The following is a 24,228-nucleotide window of genomic DNA, read 5'->3' on the forward strand; positions in this document are numbered from 1 at the left end:
TTTTGTCAACAATAACACTTTATGTTGTACACAGTGTGTTCTATTTGCCAGGCTGATGCTTTTTATTTCATGTACGCGAGGGAGAGCAAGCCAGAAAGAAAGAAAGAAAGAAAGAAAGAAAGAAAGAAAGAAAGAAAGAAAGAAAGAAAGTTCTTTCCAAACAGATTTCTTGAAAACCATACAGCCTTTGTCCCCCTAACGGAGGAAAACTAATATCTGCCTCGGCGTCATGGTGATTAGGTCATAAACAGAACGAACAAGTAATCTAGACGGTCATGTATATAGATTCTTTTTTAAGATACAGTAATAAATTCACCAATGTCTAGGAATTTAACGACCCAGTTCATTTCTCTCAGTTAGCTGATATGAATATAAGGTCAGCGTCCAGAAATTGGCAAACACTGAACGCAGTCTTCCAATGGAATTCGGCTTAGATGCCGGACGTACAAGACATTGTTTGTGCTATGCAGTTGATTGAAGAATGAAGGCTTGTTCAAAAGACAGCCTGGACATTGGGAGCACTGGCTCTTCTCCCTACGTCGCCTCGGGACGCAAACGTTGATACGGAAACTGCAGAATCGTACGCTTTAGACATCCACCTGTATGTTAAATAACAAAGTGAAATGGCAAAGTGTAATTATTCGGCTGCCGTCGCCAGGATACCCACTTACTCTGACCTCCGCAACAGTACATAGGTAGCTGCCGATGGCGATGCAATTTTCAGATAAAATTGAGAATTCCACATGCCCTCCGGGAAATACATTGTTGTGTTTTCAGTCCGCAATCTGTCACCATGGACACGAGACATTCATCGTGTACGTGGTAAATGTCATACAAAGCGCTATTGCTGATGAACAGCTTCGAACTGTTTAATAGAAAGTTGCCGATGTATACAAAGTATCAGAGCCCTAATTCTCTCTCTCTCTCTCTCTCTCTCTCTCTCTCTCTCTCTCTCTCTCTCTCTCTCTCTCTCTCTCTCTCTCTCTCTCTGCATGAATATATATCCTCTTAGCGTGCATTTCCAGTGAGCGCTCACGCAATAAGGTTTGAAATCGTCACCTACGGCAAATCTCACACAGCAAAGACGGCGACACCGAAAAACCGTGCAGTCACTCGATATGGCCGATATACACAATCAGATTAATGCAACCCTATATTTGTCACCGAAAGATCGACTAGGCGTTCTTGCTTAGCCATTAAATGCCGCCTACGCGCTGTTCAAATTTTGCAGTATTGATTAATTTTCTATTGTTAATGATTTCGTAAAACAAGAAACTAAGCAAAGCATATTTCCTGTTCAAATATTTGCATGCACGTTCACTTGATGTACAACGGGGCGTTTGGTTATGGTTTCGGTTCTTTCATTTGGATACGCATATTGCCTCATTTTCATTACCAGTCGTAAATTAAATAAAAGTGAGGGTGTTTTTTTTTCTTGCGCAGTAGTTATTTTCGCTATTTGCACGACCTTTTTTTACGGTACCACATACAATCCTGGTTGGCCCATTAATTCATCTGTAACATAAGCTGTTCCACCCTGTGCCTGTCCCCCACGGTGTTAGCCGCCGACTATATAAGAGAGTGTAGCTAGGTTCACAGTCACATCCGAACAACTGATATTGAAAAGGAATATATTAAGGTGTCGCACTGAAATCAAAGCGATTCAATATCGCGAATGAAGGCGCCATAAGTTTGCTATTTTACGAGTCTTTCAAGAACAACTTCTCCAATGAGTGTTTTGATTCTTGACTTGCTGCTTCGCTAGAATCGGGAGAAATACGTGATGTCGTGAATAGATTTGAATGGATTGCCTGTCGAGCAATTTATGGCCCATAATGACGGCCTTACAAGTTGGGCAAAAAGCTCCTTTCAAACGAGGAATTCTCCGACACTTAACAAGAAACCCAGTTAGTCAGTTAGTGAGCATGTTTTTGAAAGCCACGTCGATGCAGCTGTGCACATTTTACTATTATTAAATTTAAACTTGAGTTATATATATATATATATATATATATATATATATATATATATATATATATATATATATATATATATATATATATATATATATATATATATATAAATTTATATATATGTGTTATAATGTCAGTTACTTAAGTTTTCATGCATCCTGCATCTCCAGATACTATTTATAACGCTCTGCTTTTCGCATCGAGTACTGTAATTTCCTTATACGAGGACGTCAGTATACTTATATATATATATATATATATATATATATATATATATATATATATATTATATATATATAAAATTTATATATATATATATATATATATATATATATATATATATATATATATATATATATATATATATATATATATATATATATATTTTCCATTTCCTTGACTTAAGTTTCATATATGACAGCAGCCATTGGATAGTAGATATCTGCGCAAATCCTTCTCCACAATCAGTTAGAAAACTTGAATGATGTAGGCTGAACGACTATACTCCAACTGTATACAACATGCAGTTCTTTACTATCGTGAAGAGACCAACAGAGTTGATTTTGTTGAAGTCCGTGTTATTATTGTAGCGAAATACTTTTATGTACCCCATCACGGTCTAAGGGGTATTAAGATATTTTTTACAATACAGGAGGATTTATGTTCCTATTTGAAATAATGGTAAATATATATCGTCTTAGGCCGGCCAGCTTTGCCCGGCAAGAAATCCAATACTGTCATATGATATGCTTGGATAATACAAACAAGGGGTGCAGAAATGACAATGGACACTCGTTGAATATCAATATTTTACATGTAATAGTTCCACGACGATTTGACATTAAGCTCAGAAAGAAGGGGAAATATAGAAGATGGATGTGTGAAGGGAAACATCCAAGGAATATCGTCTTGAAATGTCGTGACCTCGTATAACCTATAATAATAGACTTGGTGAAAAACTTTGCGGAAGACTATTCTCAACCAAGATCTACATTCTTCGTGAATGTGATTAGAACTCGCCAATGAAACTTCTGGAAATGTCAAGAACGCCTTCAACTCATCTGCGTTAAGTACTCATCGATTTTTGGTGGTGTGTAAACTCTCTCGTTTCCACGTTAAAACTGGTCGCGCATGTGCCTTCAGACCAACCCCGCCCCTTCAAACATTTTGAAACAAATTCTGTCGTCGCTGGAAAATGAACGTGAAAAGTAGGACACGTATCATCTTGATAAGTTCCATGGAAGCCACGGTTTTGAGGAAAAAAAATCCAGTACGTAAAGGTTGAATGAGTCGTTACGCAAACATCAAGACGTTGACAGGCCATCGATCAAAGCGCGCAATTACAACCAAATTCAACGGAACCCTACGATGCACATTTCATACGTCATCGATAATTACACGCAGCAGTGAAATTGACTAAATATCTTCAAAGACAGCAGCGTACGGCGATTTGCGCTGGAAATTACACGGATCGCCCCGTCGCCATTAAACGGGACAATTTTAAGTGGCCTTTCTGCAAACTACAAGCTATTTTTTGTGCGTTGGACGGCGATATTTCAGTCATAAAAGCCGGGACATTAACATGAAATTCGACTCCGATTGTAATGAATGTTAAAGTAATGGATTTTTAATGGCAGAACCTGAGCCAAATCGATGCAATATTAGTGTTGATTTCTGGCCTGTAATATTTAAACATTGAACACAAACACGGTGGTACCGTTACCCTCATGACATCGGAAGGTGACCTCACGTGAAAACAAGCCCTCAGCAATTTGTTTAACTCACTTATGAATGTATGTAATTATTGCCATGAACATGGTTGTATGGTCTCGGGTTCCGTACAATAGGACGTATTAAATCTCACTTGCGGAAAGAAAATTAAAGAAAAATTGTTAATTGTATCAGGTGTATAAAAAATTTGCCGTGATGGTCGTGATAGGTTGAATTCCATTTGGCGTGGAATAACCATCGCGACTGTTTGATCGATTGGTAGCTCAGACTTGCACGTCAGTACACTACCTATAGAAAGTACAGCGTACCATACACCAGCGGCAACTTTTATTGAAAAAATAAAGCGCCGTCATTGAATAAATAAGCCCACAATTCACGTCTCACATCTTTTGGATGCAATTTTCTCGTTGACTGAATAACGAAATGAGAAACTCGGGACAGACTTTTGGTCTGCTCTGTGAATGATTTCTCTGCAAAGACTCTCCCGAGGGAGTCTAGCATCGTCTGAAAGTTCACCAACAATCACTGTTTTTTTTGAGCTATTTTCGCCATTCCAGGTTGAATCATGCTGTACAAATTCAAACCAATCGGTCCAGTGGGTTCAGCTGTTTACAATTTACATGAAAATTTACACTCGAAGGAATCTCTCACGAGATTCAGTGAGAACAGCGATACTCCATTGGTCATGTACTTCCCACAGTACTAGAGATTTCCCATAATACATCATGATTTGTACCAACGTAGATTCCCCTGTGAAGTCTACCATGTCTCCCATGTGTAGACAAATTCCTGGACTAGTTGTAAAAATTCTGAAAACGTACTTTTAAAAACACCTTTCTTCTCAATTCCCATTTTAAAGGATTAAGAAAGTTGTGTACTTGATTGAGAGAAGAGAAAGGATTTTTTGTAAATTTTCTACTGATTATGTTCTCAGCCATACAGAATAAAGTGATTGAAAGTAGGGAGACTAGTTGCACCTGTTTTATGAAACAAAAGGATATTGATGTTTTCCAAATAGGAAAGACAAAAGAAATGTACATGCTAACTTTTTTCAGAGAATGACCCCTTCAGTTGGTCATAACTTGCTTCCCAAAACTGTGACATTAGTAGTACCTGCAGAATGTGACTTTTATGTTTATTTAATGGTTTCTTTGAAATTTATACTACAATATTTCAACGTACTTTTAATAAATATAATTAATCAATTATCATGAGACTTCACATTATTGCTTTTATGCAGAACTGAAAAAGTTATAAGAAAACTAATGTCGTTGATACAAATCAAATAGCATTGTGGGTAATTTATTGTACTGTGCTTCCCTTTGAGTGCTGTGAGGCCATGTTCAACAGCCTGAGTGTCGGTTCTAAGTCTACTCCTTGTTCAACTCTGGTCCACTTAACTGCAGCTTTTTTCACCCCCTTTTGGTTTTTTGTGTATAAATGTGACATGCTGATTATTTTGTCACATCAATTCGTTATCAGAAATAATACAGTAAATCTCGGATTCTCCCAAAATGGAATAACTAACATTTCATTACATGATAGGTTAGTATTACATATTGGGTTACTATTGCATGTTATTAGGTGAAATGTTATATTTGAGCTTGTATGAAATATTGGCTTCGTGTTACGTATCGGCGTAATACAAACTTCCGCTCCAGGTCAGCGGCGTAATGGAATGTATCATGATCAATATGTGTCGAACAGATATCTGAAAGGGCGAGAAGTGAAGTGATAACTTTTGGCGATTTTCCAATATGTGTGACTGTCTTGTATGTCAACTACCGTTCTACCCCCAAAAAATATTGATATACAGTATTCAGCTCGTCAACTCACTGCATTGTTATTGTTGACAGGTGAGTTCTGGTCCGGACTAGAATTCGGATGTAAACAATAACAGTGTATCTGCACGTGTAGACGCTGTGTTGACAAACTAAATAGCGGGGGTTTCAGCATGCTTTGGGCAATAGATGAAGAACGTACGACTGACATACAAAACAAACATACTGAAAATAATCATCAACAGTTGCAGCCACTTGCCCTTTGAGACTCGTTACGAACAACAACGATATCTGACGAACACTTTTTGTACCCAGTCAGGTGCACCGTGAACGCAAGGGGATCATAATAATGCTAGGTGAATGTCATAGGTCCCTGACTTTGTACGTACTATGAAAATATTGAAATCTCAGAAAATTGCATACCATACGCATATTTTGATTCCACAATATAAAATATTAAGAAAATTTTTAGTATGTTGAAACAGTCTCCAAGCCTTCATATACATGCTGATCTGAGTAATACGGCTCGATCAAGAAAATTTAGATTATTACCCTGTGATTAAATTAGTGAATAGATGAATGTGTTTCATCAGATTTGGCCGCTTTACCCTGCGAAGCGATTCTTGCCGAACACCAGTTCAGTTTCCACAAAAAAGCAAATCGACAAATCGCCACCCATGAATACAGAAAACGACGACCTACAGCTCGAATTTAGCTTTTAAATCTCACAGAACAGCTACTCGCTAATACACTGCATGCAATCGGTCGAGGGTTATCTGTCGACGGGTGTGACGTCATCCAACATAAAGGTCAGAGTGGGTCAAATTTGGAATAAGCCCCGATTGTGAAGTCGCGCCAGGAATAGATGTAGAGTCATGGAGTGATTTCTCCGTTTCTCACTTCGGAAATTAATATTCCCGATGTATGTCAGGAGTGACTTCCCAATCTCTGGTGGCAAGGTATGTATTTTCATCAAGATGCTCGGTATTCAGTTCTAGGTTTTCAGCGATGTCTATCTGGTATTTTTGAAGTGGTATTGCCGGTACTTTTTCATTAGCGGCTGTCTGACAGCGATACCGCGTTCTCTGACACCATGCCTGGACCGATAGACTGAAACCCGATTCAGTTCACAGTCAGTGCAGTCGGCTCTCCTGGGACGTCTTAAAGACAGAGAAACAGAGATTGACAGAGAGATGGCAAGGAGTGGAAAGGGGAAACAGGCAGACAGGCTGACTCCATCTATTTATCACAAATTACGCTCAGTCAAATTTGTCCTTTATCCCCAGTTCTCTGCTTAAGAATTTTCTCCGCCATTGTTCACTGTCACTTCGATACCAAACATCTTACTTTGTAAAACGTCCCTAACCACTCCTTGTCGCACCTCCTTTTGTCCTTCCGCGCTACAGACAAACTACAAAACTGCAGCATGATATGATTTTGTTAAGATGTGAAAACAGATCCTTAGGAAGGTTAAGACAGAATTAGAATCCATAGGTATAAAGGGAGACGACAACCGCAACATTAACAGAGGCAATAGCTGGAGAGCCATCTTACTCACACTCACCCAGAAACAAATATACTACACACTGCACACAGACTGACAATATGAGACAGGCAAGCAGACAGATAGTCATGCAGACAAACTATGAAACCATTATTGAAATATGGAGATTCTACCGATTCGCAGTTTGCATGATGTACTAAATTCATCGTCAGTTTCTTTCTAATATTCTGAAAGCCCAGTCATAAGTGATAATAAGTGATATTACTGTATTTCGTTAGTGTTTATCTGATATCGCCACAGCAGTACGAACAACCATAGCGAATCTACACCTCTTCCACACAATAAAGAGACCTTTCTGAACTGAGTTTTGTTAGCCGAGAGATATTTGTAAATGTCGGCAACCAAACTTTGTCGCAAATGTGTGTACACACATACTGTAATATACAAAATTAACAAGATTAACAAAACTTAGTTCAAAGTCGATTTTCAATGATCATTTCCAAGGCTGTAGCTGATCCGTTTGAAACCGATCGCTTTGTCTTTTAGATTTTCTCAGTTTACACCGCTTTTGTAATCTCTGTTGACAGCCGTTGACTGACTTCAGTTTTCAATAATGTTACTTAGACTATGCTAGGTGCAACTATCATACAATTTACCCGGGGAAAGCTTGCTGCGTTTCTAAATCTACATGGTTTTCGCGACGGTATGGAAATCGGTTTCAAAGTATCTTGGGTACAATATGCATTAGGGATAATCACTCAGTGGTCACCAGATAATTCAATATTTCCCGAACATTTTTTTAGAAGGGCTAAGACATACTTGCGAGCAGATGTGTACAGAAATATTAGGGTTGGGCCTACCTACTGATGTACCGACAGACCTACCTATACCTATCTACATACAGACACAGTCTCACAGTTCAATATGCAACATTTTTACATCTAATCGAATACAAATTTGTTCAAAGCGTACAGGTGTGACTCAGCCCATCGTGCCTTACCCTTCAGGGTTTTTTTGTTTCATTTACACCTCGGTCGCCGTTACACTAAAAAAATTATTTATCTTGCACGACAAAATGCTTTCAAATAGCGTCGCTGTTCAAAACCTGACGTTGCCATAGCAACTATCGTCATGTGGCTCAGACGCAATCAGATCGCGTGCAAAGGTTCATTGTACAGAAAACATTCAGTCTGGTATAGATTGTATTGAAAACGCTCTTGTAAAGAGATTCCTAATCGAGTGTTATGAAGCCAACTCTACACTTAAAGGTGTTCGGCGGCTATTCTGACTCGTTGCTCCCGTCGCGAGCAAGTTCCTCATCAACGCAGCCCGACGGCCCTGCCTTTCAATCTGTAGATCTCTCTCGTAATTTCCTAATGATGTTTGTGGCGGCTACCTTTTGTGTATTGAGTGCAATATGACTGCAGTTATCAACGTGTATGGCTGTGCAGTCAAATAAAAAAAAAAAATTAATATACATTTGTAGAGTCATTCCAATTATAAACACTCCTCACGACTTCATCCCCTGAGCCTTTACGCCGATGCACTGTGGCGAATCGGCTGTCGAAATATCTGTCTGAAGATTTTACCTCGAACGAATTTCCGATTCTATAACATAATTGAATAATTTCTGTGCCTTCACTTATAGGTCATTGATATTGCGTTACATGTATATGACCGTACTAAAGCAAATAAAAGTCAGTTGGCTACCGATTTTACATTTTTCACCATCAAAATGATGTATACACGTCAGTGCATGCCAAAGAGATGATTTGTACCATCAAAATCTCAGACGAGTACACGGGTGCGAAACAGGGGAAATAACGTTAACAGTTTACAATCCTTAACATTGTTACTACATGAAAATCAGCTAAAAAGGGTTGGGGAGGAGACAATTTATGTTTTTGTACTATTCATCGTGTGCTGTGACGGAATTGCTTCTGAAAAGCCAGACACAGCGAACAGAAACTAATAAAGGCGTTCTGGCTGGGACAAGATTCGGACGCTTGTTTATGTAGAGCCTGTTTATGCATTTGTACGGCAGCGTTTTTCCATGATTTCGCATAAATTAGTCACCCGTTTTATCGCGACATTGCGAAAACGGAGCATCCCTATATAGAGGTCTTTTTCCCACTTTCTCTCTCTTCTCCCAATCACGACCTAGATCAATTGACGCAGGTTTAGAAAATGGATTCCTTATCGCCGGAAGTTCGGTATCACCATCATTCAGCTGGCGATCGACTGACGTGCATGTCTTTGCCGCTGCGGGCGGCCGTATTCTTCTCAATTATCTACCACAAGCCAGCAGCTGTTCCGAAATTAATTTGAACTTTCTATTTCGTGCGTCGACGGTGACCTTTTCGGCGCATCCTGTGACGCAGTCCAATGTAGATGTAATACGGTACAGCTGATTGAGCTGTCACGGTACAGAAATATGCTGACGATTTGTTGATGTTGAAAGGGCAGTGTTATATTTGTCCAGAATTTGCTAAATGTAGGCTAATGTAGCCGCTTTTAGCAACCATGTCTGAATTTAAACCGTGTTTCTCCATCCCACCATGTTCAGAAAGCGCACGCAAAGAATGGTGTACCTAGCCGAAACAAGTTTATCGTTAAAAAGGCCTAGGAAACGTTGAAACTTTGGGCTAAATCGGGCGCCAGATTTCCTACTGATAGTCAACTGTTCTCAGCGAAAATTCAGGTGTGAAATTAAATAGGGCATGGAAGCATGTGACATGCGCACTGACTAGCATTCGCTAATCAAGCTCCGTGTAATTCGCTTCAAAGCACTGTACCGAGACAGTCTTCTTCTCTATTTGAAATTTGCAGGTTTTTTCGGTTAAAAATAATTAATTTGTGAAAGTTTTAGACATTGTTTTTCTAGGTGTAGAATTCAAGCGATGGTGTTCCCGTAAAAACTAAATAAATAAGGCAGCATTCACCTCGGGGATAGATACTCTGGCTCTCAAATTTTCACAATTCTTTTCTGATCTGTCATTTATGGGGCTCATTTTAAAGCTCTTGATCTTGGGGTAAGAAAGATTTTCACCGTCTTAATTTTTCGAAAATCGAAAATTTTACCCCCCCCCCCCCGAGTTACCTGGGGGATGGCGGCCATTTTGAATTTCAAATATCCGGAAATGTTCGTTAATTTGTATCTCAAGTTCCAAAATTTGCACGTTGATCCCTGATTTTAATATTTATTTGGCAAGAGAATTGTTGGAAGTGTCATTGAGGAAATTTTGAGCAAACGTTGAAGTCTTTCACTTTCGAGGCGCATACTGCCTTAATGTACATCATCGAGATGTCTTTCAACGCTATCCCATAGTCAGAACATGAAACGCATGTACATGTTGTTATCCAACAGATTATTTCGAAAATCACCAAATTCTGGAAGGAATTAATTCTGTTCTGTATTGTCGTCATCACGCGTTCAAACAATCGGCACAAATTACCGGAAGTTTGATGACGTACGCAAGGCGCCGAAGAGAGCGTCACAGAGTTCCATATTTTCAAGAACGTGACGATTCCGCATATAAATTCTATATGGAAGGATATTTTATCTACTTACAAAACTGTTGATTGATTGAGTTTGACGTCATACAAATCACAGTAGCTCAAAATAATCAGCAATAAGATTACAAACGCACGTTTGAAAATGTTTGTACTTTCAGCAAAACTGGCGAATCGCTCTGAGACTTATAGGCTGGTAATATGTTTAATCGCGCCTAATGTACACTATAACGGGCAGGTGTAAAATGCTTAATTTTCCCCTTCAAAATACCATCACGGTTTTGTATTTTTTATGGAAAATTCTCAGGGATTTTCAAAGTTGTGTGATTACATTTTATTCTATGATTTAGTCATAAAGCAAAAGATGGCCCGATAAGCCATTGATTGGTGCAAAATACTTGAACGGCAAACCGCCTTCACCCCATTTTTATAGCCACTCACTGAGGGACAAAATGGAGGTCGCAGCCTCTTAGGTCTTGTGGATGCCATTGGCTGGTCATAATATCGACCGTGCCGGTTACGTTGAACCGTGTTCAAGCTTGACATGTTTAACAGTCGAAGGGTCAACGAGATCCACGCGAGGGAATTTACATCTCTTGGGCAGAACTTTAAATCGGCATGCTCTATAAAACATGGTATGGCAGTTTTTTCACTCACTGTCGCGCATCGGATGACCGAGTCGACATCTCATTGTCATGAAAGATCTAATGTAAAAAATTCAGAGTCATTTTACGGGTGCCATCACAATTTTTGGCAGACGTGTTTCTCAATTTAACACGTCACGTAATCTTCAAAATGGTTTTACAGCCACAGTAAAGTCTTTCTCGATTTAGATAACGTACGCAATCGATATCGAAACTGTATTTAAACCGAAGTATCTCGAATCGCCTTTTACTTTACATGTACCCTAAGCTTTAGTTTATTGCTTTGCGCCGCCGAGACACTGTCCTGAACGATTACACCCAGTGCTATTGAAGAGATCAGCACTAGAACATTAGCGGTAAAATTTGTTAACATTTTCGATATTTCTGTTCCCTGAAAATAAGTAACTTCATCCTTACCCCGTCCCCCATCGTGAAAGAACGTTCAAATACAAAATATTTAATCTCGCAAAAAAACCCCCCAAAAAACCAAAAAAAAAAAATGAACAAGAGTGTAATAGTTGACGAATGAATTCTACTCTGGACTAGAATTTCACCTGTCGGCAATCACATGAGACAGCACACACAGGCAGGCAATGTTGACAACTTAAGGTAGTATATATGCGCCTCGAAAGTGAAAGACTTAAACTTTTGCTCTGACTTTCCTCAAGGAATCTTTCAACCATTCTCTTTCAAAATCAAGAATAAACATCGGGGTCACAGTGCAAATTTTGGTACTAGAGAAACAAATAACCCATGATTTACCGATATTTAAAATTCAAAATGGCCGCCATCCCTGTGTTAACTCTATGGAAAAAAATAAAATTTTCTAATTTCGGAAAACTAAGCCGGTCAAATATTTTCTTACACCAAGAGCTTTAAAATGAACCCCCACATGTGGTATATCAGAAATAATTGTAAAAGTTTGAGAGTCCAAATATCTGTCCCCAAGGCGCGTTCTACCTTAAACACTGGGCCTATCGGCATGCGCTGCTATTACATGAACAGACCAAGACACTATTTTTTACAAGCATGACGTAAGTAACGGAAAATAGATCAAAAGTTTCTACAGCCTTTAAAATTTACAGAACAAACTGCTATTCAGTACACGAAATAAGCCTATCGTAGGATCTCTTATGCCCAGCTTTATGTATTCCAGATTACGCCGAAAATTATCCCACCCCGATAAATTCACGGAAAATTTCCTACCGATATGAAAGGATATATATATATATATATATATATATATATATATATATAATATATATATATATATATATATATATATATATATATATATATATATATATATATATATATATATATATATATATATATATATATATATATATATATATATATATATATATATATGTATATGCACCTTGTTTTCAGATTGGTTCGCTTTACAGTTCCAACTATTCAGGGACGAATATTCAAGCGACTTTTTTGCAAAGACCGAACTAATCTAATATCAGCCATGCCGTCACTCATTTCCACTTTTCACCACAAACATAATATCAGGAAATTGAGGTTTTGGGTAAATGCCAAGCCTCGAAGCAATGCGAGGCATATTACGAAGCCTAAGGAAAAAACGCTCCCCTCACCTTTTACAATAGATTTACTTCGGTTTAAGCAGCGTATTAAAGGGCAACATCTCACTGCAAAGACCGTTTGCCCTTTTCATGAGCCATAAACAAATATAAATGTCATCAAATTATCCGTGGCGTGATCAATGTCTGTCAAGAATATTCTTAAAACTGCCAACTGGCACCGAATATATATATATATATATATATATATCACACGAACACATACATTTAGCTTAAAATTGAGTCGTGTTTTTATGTACATTGAATATATGCCATGAGTATTAAATATAGATATGATATATGATATCAAGTTATGCTATATAATTTGTAAATCGCCTTTAGTATATATTCAATGTGATAATATGAAAATACATGTGCATTGTATAACGCTCTGCCTTTAGCATCGAGCACTGAAATTTCCCACAAGGACATCTGTAATATTATATATATATATATATATATATATATATATATATATATATATATATATATATATATATATATATATACACACACACAAACACACACACACAAGTGTATATATTGCACATAACTTTGAGATTAGACGTACTGCTGTCTTCAAGCTGAAGCTTATCTCCCTGGATATGTAGGGAAGTATCTTCCAAGTGTTAATTACACTTAGCCGCAGACCATTCATTCGAGAGTAGCCCGTGCTTGAATGGCTTTGGAGGGAGTTGTTCCAGAAAAAAGGACCGGGTTAATTGACGTCTTACAGCTGGTGGCGCTTTGCGTAATTAAATTGCCTTCCATGGTCATGCTAAAGGATTCCTCGCTGCTGTGTGTGTGTCCAATCAGTTGATGACAATATATAGCTAATTGAAATCGCCAAATTCTCGAACATCTTAATCAGCCTTAACACCAAGAAAATCGCTATGATGGGACATTAGGCTAACATACACTGATTTTCGCAGCATTTGCCACTGACTATTGTAAACATGCTTTTCACTTCTGAAAACGGTGTGTTCCATCGACATTTCGACCTGTTTGACCTTCACGTCAATCTACGCAATACGTGCATGTCATGCGTAAAATAACACTGTGTGAAGGTCATGCCGAAGAAACCGAGTTCTAGTTTACACATGATACTCAATTGTCTTTCGGATTTTGTCTCGAAAAGTTTCTTTTTAAATTATCCATGGTCGCAGAGAAAGGCGTGCGTTATCCTATAACGCGCGGCAGCAACGCGTTCAGACACGCGACTATTTCCAGTGGCTCGAGGTTTCAGTAAACGATTTGATTTGCATAAGAGGCCTACTCCAGAATAAAATGTCGTACACTGGCGACTACTGAGATGTTCCGAGGGCACTTCACACTATTCGAATCCAGTTTTCAAGTTGGCTTTTGAGACCTAAATCAACCATTAAGCACAGCAAGTCAATCATGGGACAGAGTAAGGGACCGGTCATTTTTACTAAAGGGGGATGATGTCGTCACAGTAAAGATCTTATGACATGCGATGTGAAAAAAAGCTTTCGGAAAGTCAATAAAACAATAATTTAAACATTTTCACACAATTTGGATTTTTCCACATATTGTTTTCTATAGCTGTCTATATAGTGTGCATGCCCTATACAGGTATCACTTTCATCATCTGGTTCATCACCATCATTATCAAAACCGCTACATAGACTACCACTGTCAGACAATACATTAGCCGTCTTGGTTACATTAACTAAAGAACGCTACAGAATGACCAAAAAGACGAGATCAGAAGAGATATTCAAGCATGTAAGAATCCGCATAGTTCATATGGTTGGCATAATCTGTACAATCTAGTCGTTACGAATATTCTAGCTGCCGGTTGACAAACATTGAGAGCAACACAAATTGAGTTCGCCTAATATCAGCATGAAGGAGAAGGATAAGTTGTGCGAAATTGAGACACGTGTTACACAGGCTAGTGCATAGTGGCATCAACTGAAAGTAGCTTCAAAAATAGTTATGAAGAAAAGTTGCCCAACTCAGTATCCTCCGATTCATCTGTTTCTGTTTTTTTTTTTGGGGGGGGGAGGAGGGCGAGCACAGCAGTATCGGAGGGAGAGTGATTGTAAGAATGTGGTAGTCAAAGCTTTTATTCATAATTACAAGAAGTGGCTCATGTGGAATACATACATATTAATGGTGACTCCTATCGAATGTAGGTGTTTACATAGCAACGGAACCATGTATATCTGTCCGATTCGACCAATTTACATAACTGTTTTAGATACATTATTGGGGTTACCTTGCGAAATGTTGCCATGGGTGCATAAGGGGCTGCTTTTGCTGGAGAGTTGAAAACTGGGGTCATTTTCAGAAACTTGGCCAAGCAAGAAAAACAAAACCGCCCCCATGTCGATGAAAATGGGTGGTCCCTAACTGTTGCTACGATGACACCCGGAGGCGAGCGTAAGAGATACCATGATGGCGCCAACGTGGCGTATGCAGCAAATATCAATATGGTCGTGCGTGCTCACTTCGTATGGATATTCCCTTTATCAACTGATAAGTAATGTTATCAAGCTGAATGAATATCGCAAATACTAAGATATCATAAGCAATGATGAGTAGAACGCAATATTATGATTCTTTTACTGCTCACCAGATATCATAAAAAGAGTAAGTAAAGGTTTCCTTGGCGTGCAAGGCGTTTCCTGGTTATTTGTCAGTTTGCGCGTCTTTACTTGTGTTCTCGTCAAACTTCTTTTAGTAGCGCAAACCGATAGTTCTGTTATTTGCATTACGCGATATTGTTTCGTAGTCAACAAACCGAGAAGCAACAATGTCGAATATTTAGTGAAACTTAAAAGGTAGTTTTCAGTTGACATCAGCAACGGAAAACCTTCGTTTTATATAGCTCAGAAATTTAAAGAGTGTACCCACCCAACACAATGGGAGAATGTCAACATTTTAGAGGATTGTATCAACTTCACGTAAATGTTTAATGTCGTCAGCGCATCTTCTTATCGCGTATCCTGAATATGCCTGCTGGCCAGCTTAATGAGATAAATACATGAACGATAAACCGTGATTGTACTAATCACTCTGGAAAGTTTGCACCGTGAGGGCGCTGGCCCATTCTTACATCCTGGTGTTTTAAAGGGACAGTACCTCTGACGTTGATGATTTTGTTTCCACTATTTTTGTTTTCAATGTCTCTACAGTTTCTTCTCCTCAAAGTCCGTTAAGGTACACAGTATTCACCCTGTGAACTACGCTTTTACATACGTAAACTGCATCGTTGACAAGTGAATTTTGGTCCGGACTCGAATTCAAATATAAATAATAACGGTGCATTTGACACGTAATAGACGCAGTGTTAGCAAGCTAGATGGTAGGTGTTACAACATGCTTTTGGGGCAGAAAAAGAAATTGCAATTGTCATACAAAACAAAAATAGTGAGAAATCATCAAAATTTACAGCTATTGGCCCTTTAATACTCCTTGGCCAAAGAGTGCACTCGGAGCACTTTTGCTCCTGTCAGCCGCGAGCAGTTATTTCAGTTTAGAAGATATACATTTAATTGATATGTCGGGTCTAACTATCCGTGCAACAGTGTCTGCGAGTTTTAAATTCCGAGTATTGTTAACATATATATCTGGCATGATGTTCCAGTTGTGCTCCATTTCAATGGCCGTTAACGTTCTCAACTTTATTTTAGTGTTTCCGTTCACCATATGGTGGAAATATTTCAAGTCATGCCCACTAAGGTGTAGTGTTGGGTGCAAAACTTTGAGTCATACCACATCGCGGTCACTCTGGAGAGGTGGTGTACGGGCGAAGTCCTATCGTTGTTTTAATTAGAAGAGAAATGAAACAGTTTGTCACCAATTCCACGTTGTATGCGCAGGTTATTTTTTCCATCACTTTCGTAAAATTGGTAGATTACGTCACAATGCGCCCAAAGGATGCTGGACGATGCACAGTACAATAAATTACCCACAATGCTGTTTGATTTGTACCAACAACGTTAGTTTTTTTATAACTTTTTCAGTTCTGTATAAAAGCAATAATGTGAAGTCTCACGATAATTGATTAATTATATTTATTAAAAGTACGTTGAAATATTGTAGTATAAATTTCAAAGAAACCATTAAATAACCATAAAAGTCACATTCTGCAGGTACTACAAATGTCACAGTTTTGGGAAGCAAGTTATGACCAACTGAAGGGGTCATTCTCTGAAAAAAGTTAGCATGTAAATTTCTTTTGTCTTTTCTATTTGGAAAAAATCAATATCCTTTTGTTTCATAAAACAGGTGAAACTGGTCTCCCTACTTTCCATCACTTTATTCTGTATGGCTGAGGACACAATCAGTGGAAAATTTACAAAAATCCTTTCTCTTCTCTCAATCAAGCACAATTTTCTCAATCCTTTAAAATGGAAATTGAGAAGAAAGGTGTTTTCAAAAGTACGTCAAAATTTTTACAACTAGTCCAGGAATTTGTCTACACATGGGAGACATGGTAGACTTCACAGGGGAATCTACGTTGGTGCAAATTGTGATGTATTATGGGAAATCTCTAGTACTGTGCGATGCACGATGTAGGAAAAACAGAGAAAGAAAAATTGTGACCTCTCTAGTAGCAATTTATTTCGTCAAGTAGTGCGCATGTTCGGTTGATTGTAACATGTTTACTTGTGTAGGCGGGAATGTCAGCTGCTTGAACGTGTCCGGTTCACCGTGTTCGCAATATTGACCGGCTCGATGAGTTTAGACTGAACGTGACATACATCTCCGCTTGTATTATCAACAATCCATCAATACCGAGGTGGAACCCAAGGGATTCCGCGCTTCTGAGTTTTCTCGCAAGTGATACAGCGAGTCCCGGGGCAGTGCACCCGACTCCAAAATATTTAATATGGCGCCCACGTGAAGTCGATAAATTGGGCAAATGACCTTTCGTGTGATATGGAAATTGAGGTCATGTCGTTTGCTCTTCTGTATGTGTGCATTAAAACGTGACTCAGGTTTCATGTTTTAAGTGTCTGTAGACGCAAATCAGAATAAAATACAAGACATTGAGATTAAGGTCACGGTGAAAGGCGAGTATTTTTATTCGATCAGTTTCATTTGTTAACCAATATGGCCACCTGTCGGCCATATTGCTCTTTTGCTACGCCATATTACTCACCAGAGCATGCTCAAATATATCTTTCCAGCCATTCCCCTTAGCAGTACATCAGGACGATTCACTGCAACAATAAAAATGCTTCGTGGATTTTCTCATATATCATATGATTTTAGTGTCATGAAACCCTGATTTTATCGTTTTTGTGACGACACATCACAGATGCATGTATATTCTCCAACAATTAGGTAAATGTACGAGAACAGAGAGCACCTGTCTGAGTTTATGCAAACTAATGCGACCAGAAACCGAAGAACAGAAATAAACCATCCCTTGCCTTTTTGTCATCCTGTCCACCGTCTATTGTAGTAAAATGTCATATAGCATATTTGAAATTTGCAAGTATTTACTCGGACAGCAAGTTCACAGGCGTAAAGTGGCATGATGTCTTTGAAGATTATGCACTCAGATGACACCAGAGATCATTGTCTTCGCTCGCATGTGGCCGGCGCGTCCCAGGTGTAGAGTTACTTAAAGGTATACTGTCACCTCTTCCAATTTTGCCACAGTTACCATGGAAAGAGAAAATCTAACCAATCACAGATTTTAAGCGGGTGGCCGCTTTTTAAAAACAGCGCCCTCTCATGGGCATTTTGAATACCAGGGAACGCCGCTTTGACCATATATGGGCATATTTAGAATACAGGTGACTGTATACCTTTAGAGTCGCTTTGTTAGAAATCACTGAACACGAGTTGTTGGTTGAATGGGTCTTTCCCGTTGGCAACCTGCTGAATGATATGTGCACTGCCTTAAGGTTGAGGTCCTATGGGGCAGTGCGGCGTTAACCAGTTCCATTTACTTGCACGGAGAAATGAGAGAAAATGACATCGCGACATGGAATTTTCTTGAAAATTTCGCAAACGACTCTTAATGAGCTACCATTTTGGAAAAAAACTATCGAAAAATGTAGCGTCTCCGTGCTAAGTTTCAAAATGAAATTACTTTACCAAAGGTATCTGCAAAAATTGCTGGCTAAGCAGGTTTTCACAGTACTTATGTTACGATAAATTGCACAGTGCATCATAAACGCTAGACCCGCTTTTTCTCGATACACCTACAAGTCATTTGTATATTAAAAAGAAACCATTTTAGGTTTTAGAAATCTACATTGAAAGGAAATGACATTGGTCTCCCTTCTTCTTTCAATGTTGTTTGGCAAATTAGTTGCGTAAAACTAAAAAGTTGCAATTTATATCTCTTTGACGTATCTCAAAAAGTTGGATGTTAAAGCCAACTTTTTCATCATATCCCCCAGTTCTACTTTATAACCTGTAACATAGGCAAATATTATAGAAAATGACAATCTTCTTACTTTTTAGTCGTCGTCCACCTTGAAACCACTGTCTTATTCGTGATTTCAGGCACTGTGCATTTAATCTGCTCTGTTCCAGATACATAACAGATTGGCTTCGTGGAAATTAATGTCCAATAAGTGCAAGGAAATTAATTTTTAGAGTGTTGAATTGTGTTTTTCATTCTGTGCTTAGGTAACTGCACACCAGCCTCTGTATCTGAAATAAATTCACCTACATCTCAATGTATTCATCTACTGCGGATCTAATTATGTATGTCAAATTTTAGAAATCATTTTTCCTCTTTCTTTTCCCTCAGGGTGGCATGAAAAGGTAACATGGCGTCCTACAAACCCGGAGATGCTCAATTTCAAGAGCTCATCGCTAAAGCAAGGGCTGATGGAAAACTTTTCAAGGCCAAGCATATCAAGATAAGCATAGACTTGGTAGATGCCTCCCTCAAGCAGTTGGAGTTCTTGGCTCTTGTGAATTCCTACCCGTGCCTGTATGACAACGAGGCAGTGATACAGAACGCAGTTCGTAGATATGAGACTTTTTGGCTCCCTCTAGTGGCAAGACACCCATCGACTGATCTTGTACCTCCTCTTGACGTGGAATGGATTTGGCACGCTCACATGCTGGCTCCTCAAGATTACGAAAAGGACTGCCTGGCAACCGCACATGTATTTCCCGATCACGCGCTGCTGGGACGGCGGGCCCGAGCGTCTGGATTAGCTAAGGCGAAAAAGCTATGGCAGGGAATGTATAGCGAAGAGCCGTTTGAAGTGGACCTGTTGACACCCACACCCACGGTGACTGAGTACGAAAGCAAGATCACGTACAATCTGAAATCAGCGGTGCAGAGGCAGAAGCTGTTCTACTACCAGGTCAGCCTGCCGCATTACAGCAGTCACCAGTTCCTCAAGAAGGGTCTGGACAGGTACAAGAAGTTGCTGTTCCTGAAGAAGAACAACCCAAAGCTGTTTCTAGTACCGTGTTACGACATGGACCTCATCTGGCATTCCCATCAGCTAAACCCACACGTCTACAAGGCAGACACTGAGGCCATATTAGGGAAAATCTTCAATCATGACGACTCCGTTAACGACAGAGCGGCAGGCTCAAAACTGGTGACTTCAGATTTTATGACCCGGGAGTTGTGGAAAAATGCATTCAATGAAGATTTTGCCCGGAATGGTGCCATGTACAGAGGAAATCCACCAAGCGATTTGAAAGAGTTTAGTCGTCAAAGCCGTGTTGTCCTGCCCACAAAGATCTGTAAAGTGTATATTGACCGCGTGGCCCTTGACCGACCCTTCGACGTTTCCCCGCGCTACGTCATCATCTGTCATTTTCAAGACTACACCTGGAAGATTTTAAAGCTGAAGGGGCCTCAACAGTCCTGGGAGGCCAAGCCCAGAGAGGGCATACCGAGGGGCGGATTAGCGAAGTTTACCTGTAACACGGGGAGATATTCGCATATTGTATTCGAGTTGAAGACGCCGAGCACTTTCTGCTCGTCCAGTCAAACCATCGCCCGCACCTCGCTGGACTTTCGCAAGGCCCTGGACGAGATGCTGCTGGGAACTGGCACTGCAACGTACACCATGCCCTTCATGGTGGCGTCCAACCAGCTGGAAGAGGAGTGCAACAACCTCACGGTCACCTTCAGGGTGGAATCTTCATACAAGGAAGGTGAAGCTCGACTTGTCTTGACGCCCGGGGTTTATCAAGTGCCCGCTACGCTCCGCCAGGATTCCTTAACCTACCTACCGCCTCCAACAAGAACGAAACTTTCACACGGCATGGGTGAAGCAAGACACAGGTTTGTGTGCTATATCATTCTCATTGTTCAAATCGAACGAAGTTTGATTTCTCATCCATCCTGTACGTATAAATAAACCATGACATCATCATCAATTCATTCATGACATACGTGCAATACTTGCTCAGAATATCACTTGCCTTTTGTTAAAGGCCCATGAGTTGCAACTCTGTAAAATTTGTCAAACCTCAAGGTACCTCCAATTTCCTCCGATAGTCAGTGCAATCTATACAGATTGAACAATATTGTCATTAACTATGCCTCAACAACATTTGCTTGTGGCAGAATAGGCAAGAAATTGAACAGTTTTGTTCATTTTAAATTTCCTGCCATTTTCAAAATCTTGCCATATTATGTGAAAACGGAGATTTTTAGTCAAAGTGGAGTGAATCCCTTTCTCGTCCTTTCATTGCATTGGTTGCATCGTGTTGTATTTGTAATGATTCAAATGTGTACATGCACCATTCACGCTGTTTATCATGTAGTTGAATGGAGGCGGCCATATTTGGGTGCGGCACCCGTTTATTATTTGTCTTACTGGATAATTATACTTGAGTAAAAATCTCTGAGTAAGAACACTTCTATGAACTAATTTTATTCTAAATTATGAAAATAATGTCAAAAGTTGCAGCTCATGTACCTTTAATTACTTGTTTGATGGAATACCGGGATAACATTTGGAAAACAAAGAGATCGTCTTCAATTTCATCACCGTGTCTTCAGTACACTCGTGATCTTTGTTTTCTCATCCAACACTAGTAGTTAATTAGACTCGAGTAAATGACAACGCCCTTTGAAAATGTCAAATACCTGAAGAGTGGGTTTTGGCTCTACGTTTACATAATATATCAAAATTGTTGATATTTTTTGTTTTTCGGTTATCATTTATACAAAATCGTACGTTCTTGTCACCAGCAATGTAGTTTTGAATTTCATCAAACCATCTCTCCCTCCACAAATTGCAGGATTTACAATCATTGCAACCTGCACGTGCTCACCGTGCGAATTCTGCACTGTTCACCCCTGAAGTTTTCTGTTGTTGAGGTTTCCGACAACACAGGCCAGATCACGGCCATTTCTCACGTGATTGGCACGGACACACTTCCAAGGAAAGGGCAGGTAAGATGTCGCATTAGTGGCCTCCATTAGTCATAACTTTCGATGTTTCCAGTATATTTGCTGTTTTTAGCTACTATAGACCATAGTCTATAGAAGCTATTGGATGGGTATCCGTCCGGCGTCCGGCGTCAGTCTGTATGTGTGTATGTATGTATTAAATGTATGTATGTATGTCCGTTTGTGAGGCGTCCGTCCACTCAAATATCTTGAGAACCGCAGTACTTACTGATTTGATATTTGTTGTGTAGATGAAAAATATGATTATGAGAAATTTTTTTTTAATTTTTTGATATTGTTGAGAAAATGCAAATTAGCACCAAAAAAGGTGTTTTTGGTAAAAAATCTTCTTCTTCATAACCGCTGGTCAGACAGCTTTGTTATTTGATATACAGGTCCCTAGGGATAACCCAACTTAGATTTGTTCAAATTGTAATGAAATATGCAAATCTGTATTTTTAAGGAATTTTTGTCATTTTTGGTTAAAACTTTATTTCATCAAAACCGCTCGTCTGACAGCTTTGATATTTGGTATACAGATTCCTACAGATGAACTAAATATGATATATTGAATATATGATGAAATCTGCAATTTTTGTATTTTTGGGTCAATTTTTGCCATTTTTGGTCAAAATATTTGTTTCTCAAAAGTTACCCATCTGATAGCTTTGATATTTGGTATACAGGTTCCTAGGCTTTATCTTAATGTAATATATTGAAATTATGATGAAATCTTCAATTTTGTATTTTGCAGCTAATTTTGCCATTTTTGGTCAGGCCATCCTGAAATGAGCTATCAAAGATATCCACCTTCTTCATCGATAAATATGTCACAAAAAGTTATTCTCTACATAACACAGCAGAGCTCTGTCGACTGTTGGGTCGCTTCAAAACCGCTGGTCAGACAGCTTTAATATTTGGTTTACAGATCCCTAGGATGACCTTAGTGAGATAATTTCATACAGTCAGGAAATACTTAATTTTGTATCCATGTCTATAGTAGCTTCAGGGACTTTGGCCCTGTGTTTATTATTGTAGTTTCCAATTTCCACTCCCAAATTTTGCCAAGAAGCCTAGTTTTCAATTTGCTTACAGAGCCCGCAAAATGTATTTGTTATGTTGATGGCTGAATTTTAGGCTGCCGTAGAATTCTTTTGTCAACGATAAAATTGCGTCCACAATACGTTGTGCCTGTATAAAGCTAATAGTTAGGATTTTGAATATAATATCTTGTTTTAATGAGCTAAAGCAATGAAATGACCGAAGTCAAAGGGCCATTACTGTAACTTTTGATGATTTTAACTATTTTTGTTTTGTATGTCAATTGCAAGTTCTTAATTTACTTTTAAAAGCATGTTGAAACTCCAACTAATTAATTTGTCAATACAGCATCATGTAAAATATAATGCATTATCATATACCCATGACCGTATCCGTGTCTCCTCTGACGCGTCGTGACGTGGAACGTAAAACATCAGTCTGATACGGCACGTTATACGTCATCAATTGTTGTTTATTTCCGATTCTGATGTTATGATGTTCACCTTGCATTAAAGATCGCAATCAATCCATCTTTTTCACTTCAATCAAAATTTACCAATATAAAACGAAACATATTACTAGTACATATGAATTTAACGTTCCTTTATTTCACATCTAAAGAGAGTTACAGGACAGGTTGTTGTAGAAAATTAAAAGTTGATATTTACAATCTGTCGTATTTCGCGCTACTTCGTCGTTCCCGTTCACGTCAGCCATGTTTCGGCAAGAGTTATTAAAGTGAATTCAAACTTACAATATTGTCCGTGTAATAATAATCCACCAGAACACCGGGACGGTGACCAGAATAAGTAAATTGGCTCCATTCCTTTTCTGAACTGCGGTAAATTGCGCTGAAATAATCCTGTTTAGACTGTATATACTCAACACGATGCGATCGACGACTTGATCAGATGTTGCAAACAAACATGTATCAATGCGCTCAGACCAGCGGCAAAATATAAAAACACAGTCCCTTCAAAAGACTGACAAAAACTAAGAAAATTTCTTTAGTTTTAATTACCTTTTACATAAATATACGGTCATGGGCATATGATAAATCGGTTATCCCACGATATCAGCGC

At 38.9% G+C, this 24,228-nt stretch overlaps 1 protein-coding gene across 2 annotated transcripts in view; it reads left to right on the forward strand.

Annotated features, from left to right (window-relative positions):
- Positions 1 to 24,228, forward strand: part of LOC139140164 (uncharacterized) — a 61,271-nt gene that overhangs the window by 31,043 nt on the left and 6,000 nt on the right. For both annotated transcript variants that reach the window (XM_070709225.1, XM_070709226.1), the window contains 2 exons: positions 19,484 to 20,989; positions 21,955 to 22,108. In XM_070709225.1, coding sequence (XP_070565326.1) covers positions 19,503 to 20,989; positions 21,955 to 22,108 — 1,641 coding nt within the window. In that variant the 5' untranslated portion in view covers positions 19,484 to 19,502. The remainder of the gene's footprint in view (positions 1 to 19,483; positions 20,990 to 21,954; positions 22,109 to 24,228) is intronic.

Source organism: Ptychodera flava, chromosome 9 (assembly GCF_041260155.1).
Source record: "Ptychodera flava strain L36383 chromosome 9, AS_Pfla_20210202, whole genome shotgun sequence".
Taxonomy (NCBI): Eukaryota; Metazoa; Hemichordata; class Enteropneusta; family Ptychoderidae; genus Ptychodera; species Ptychodera flava.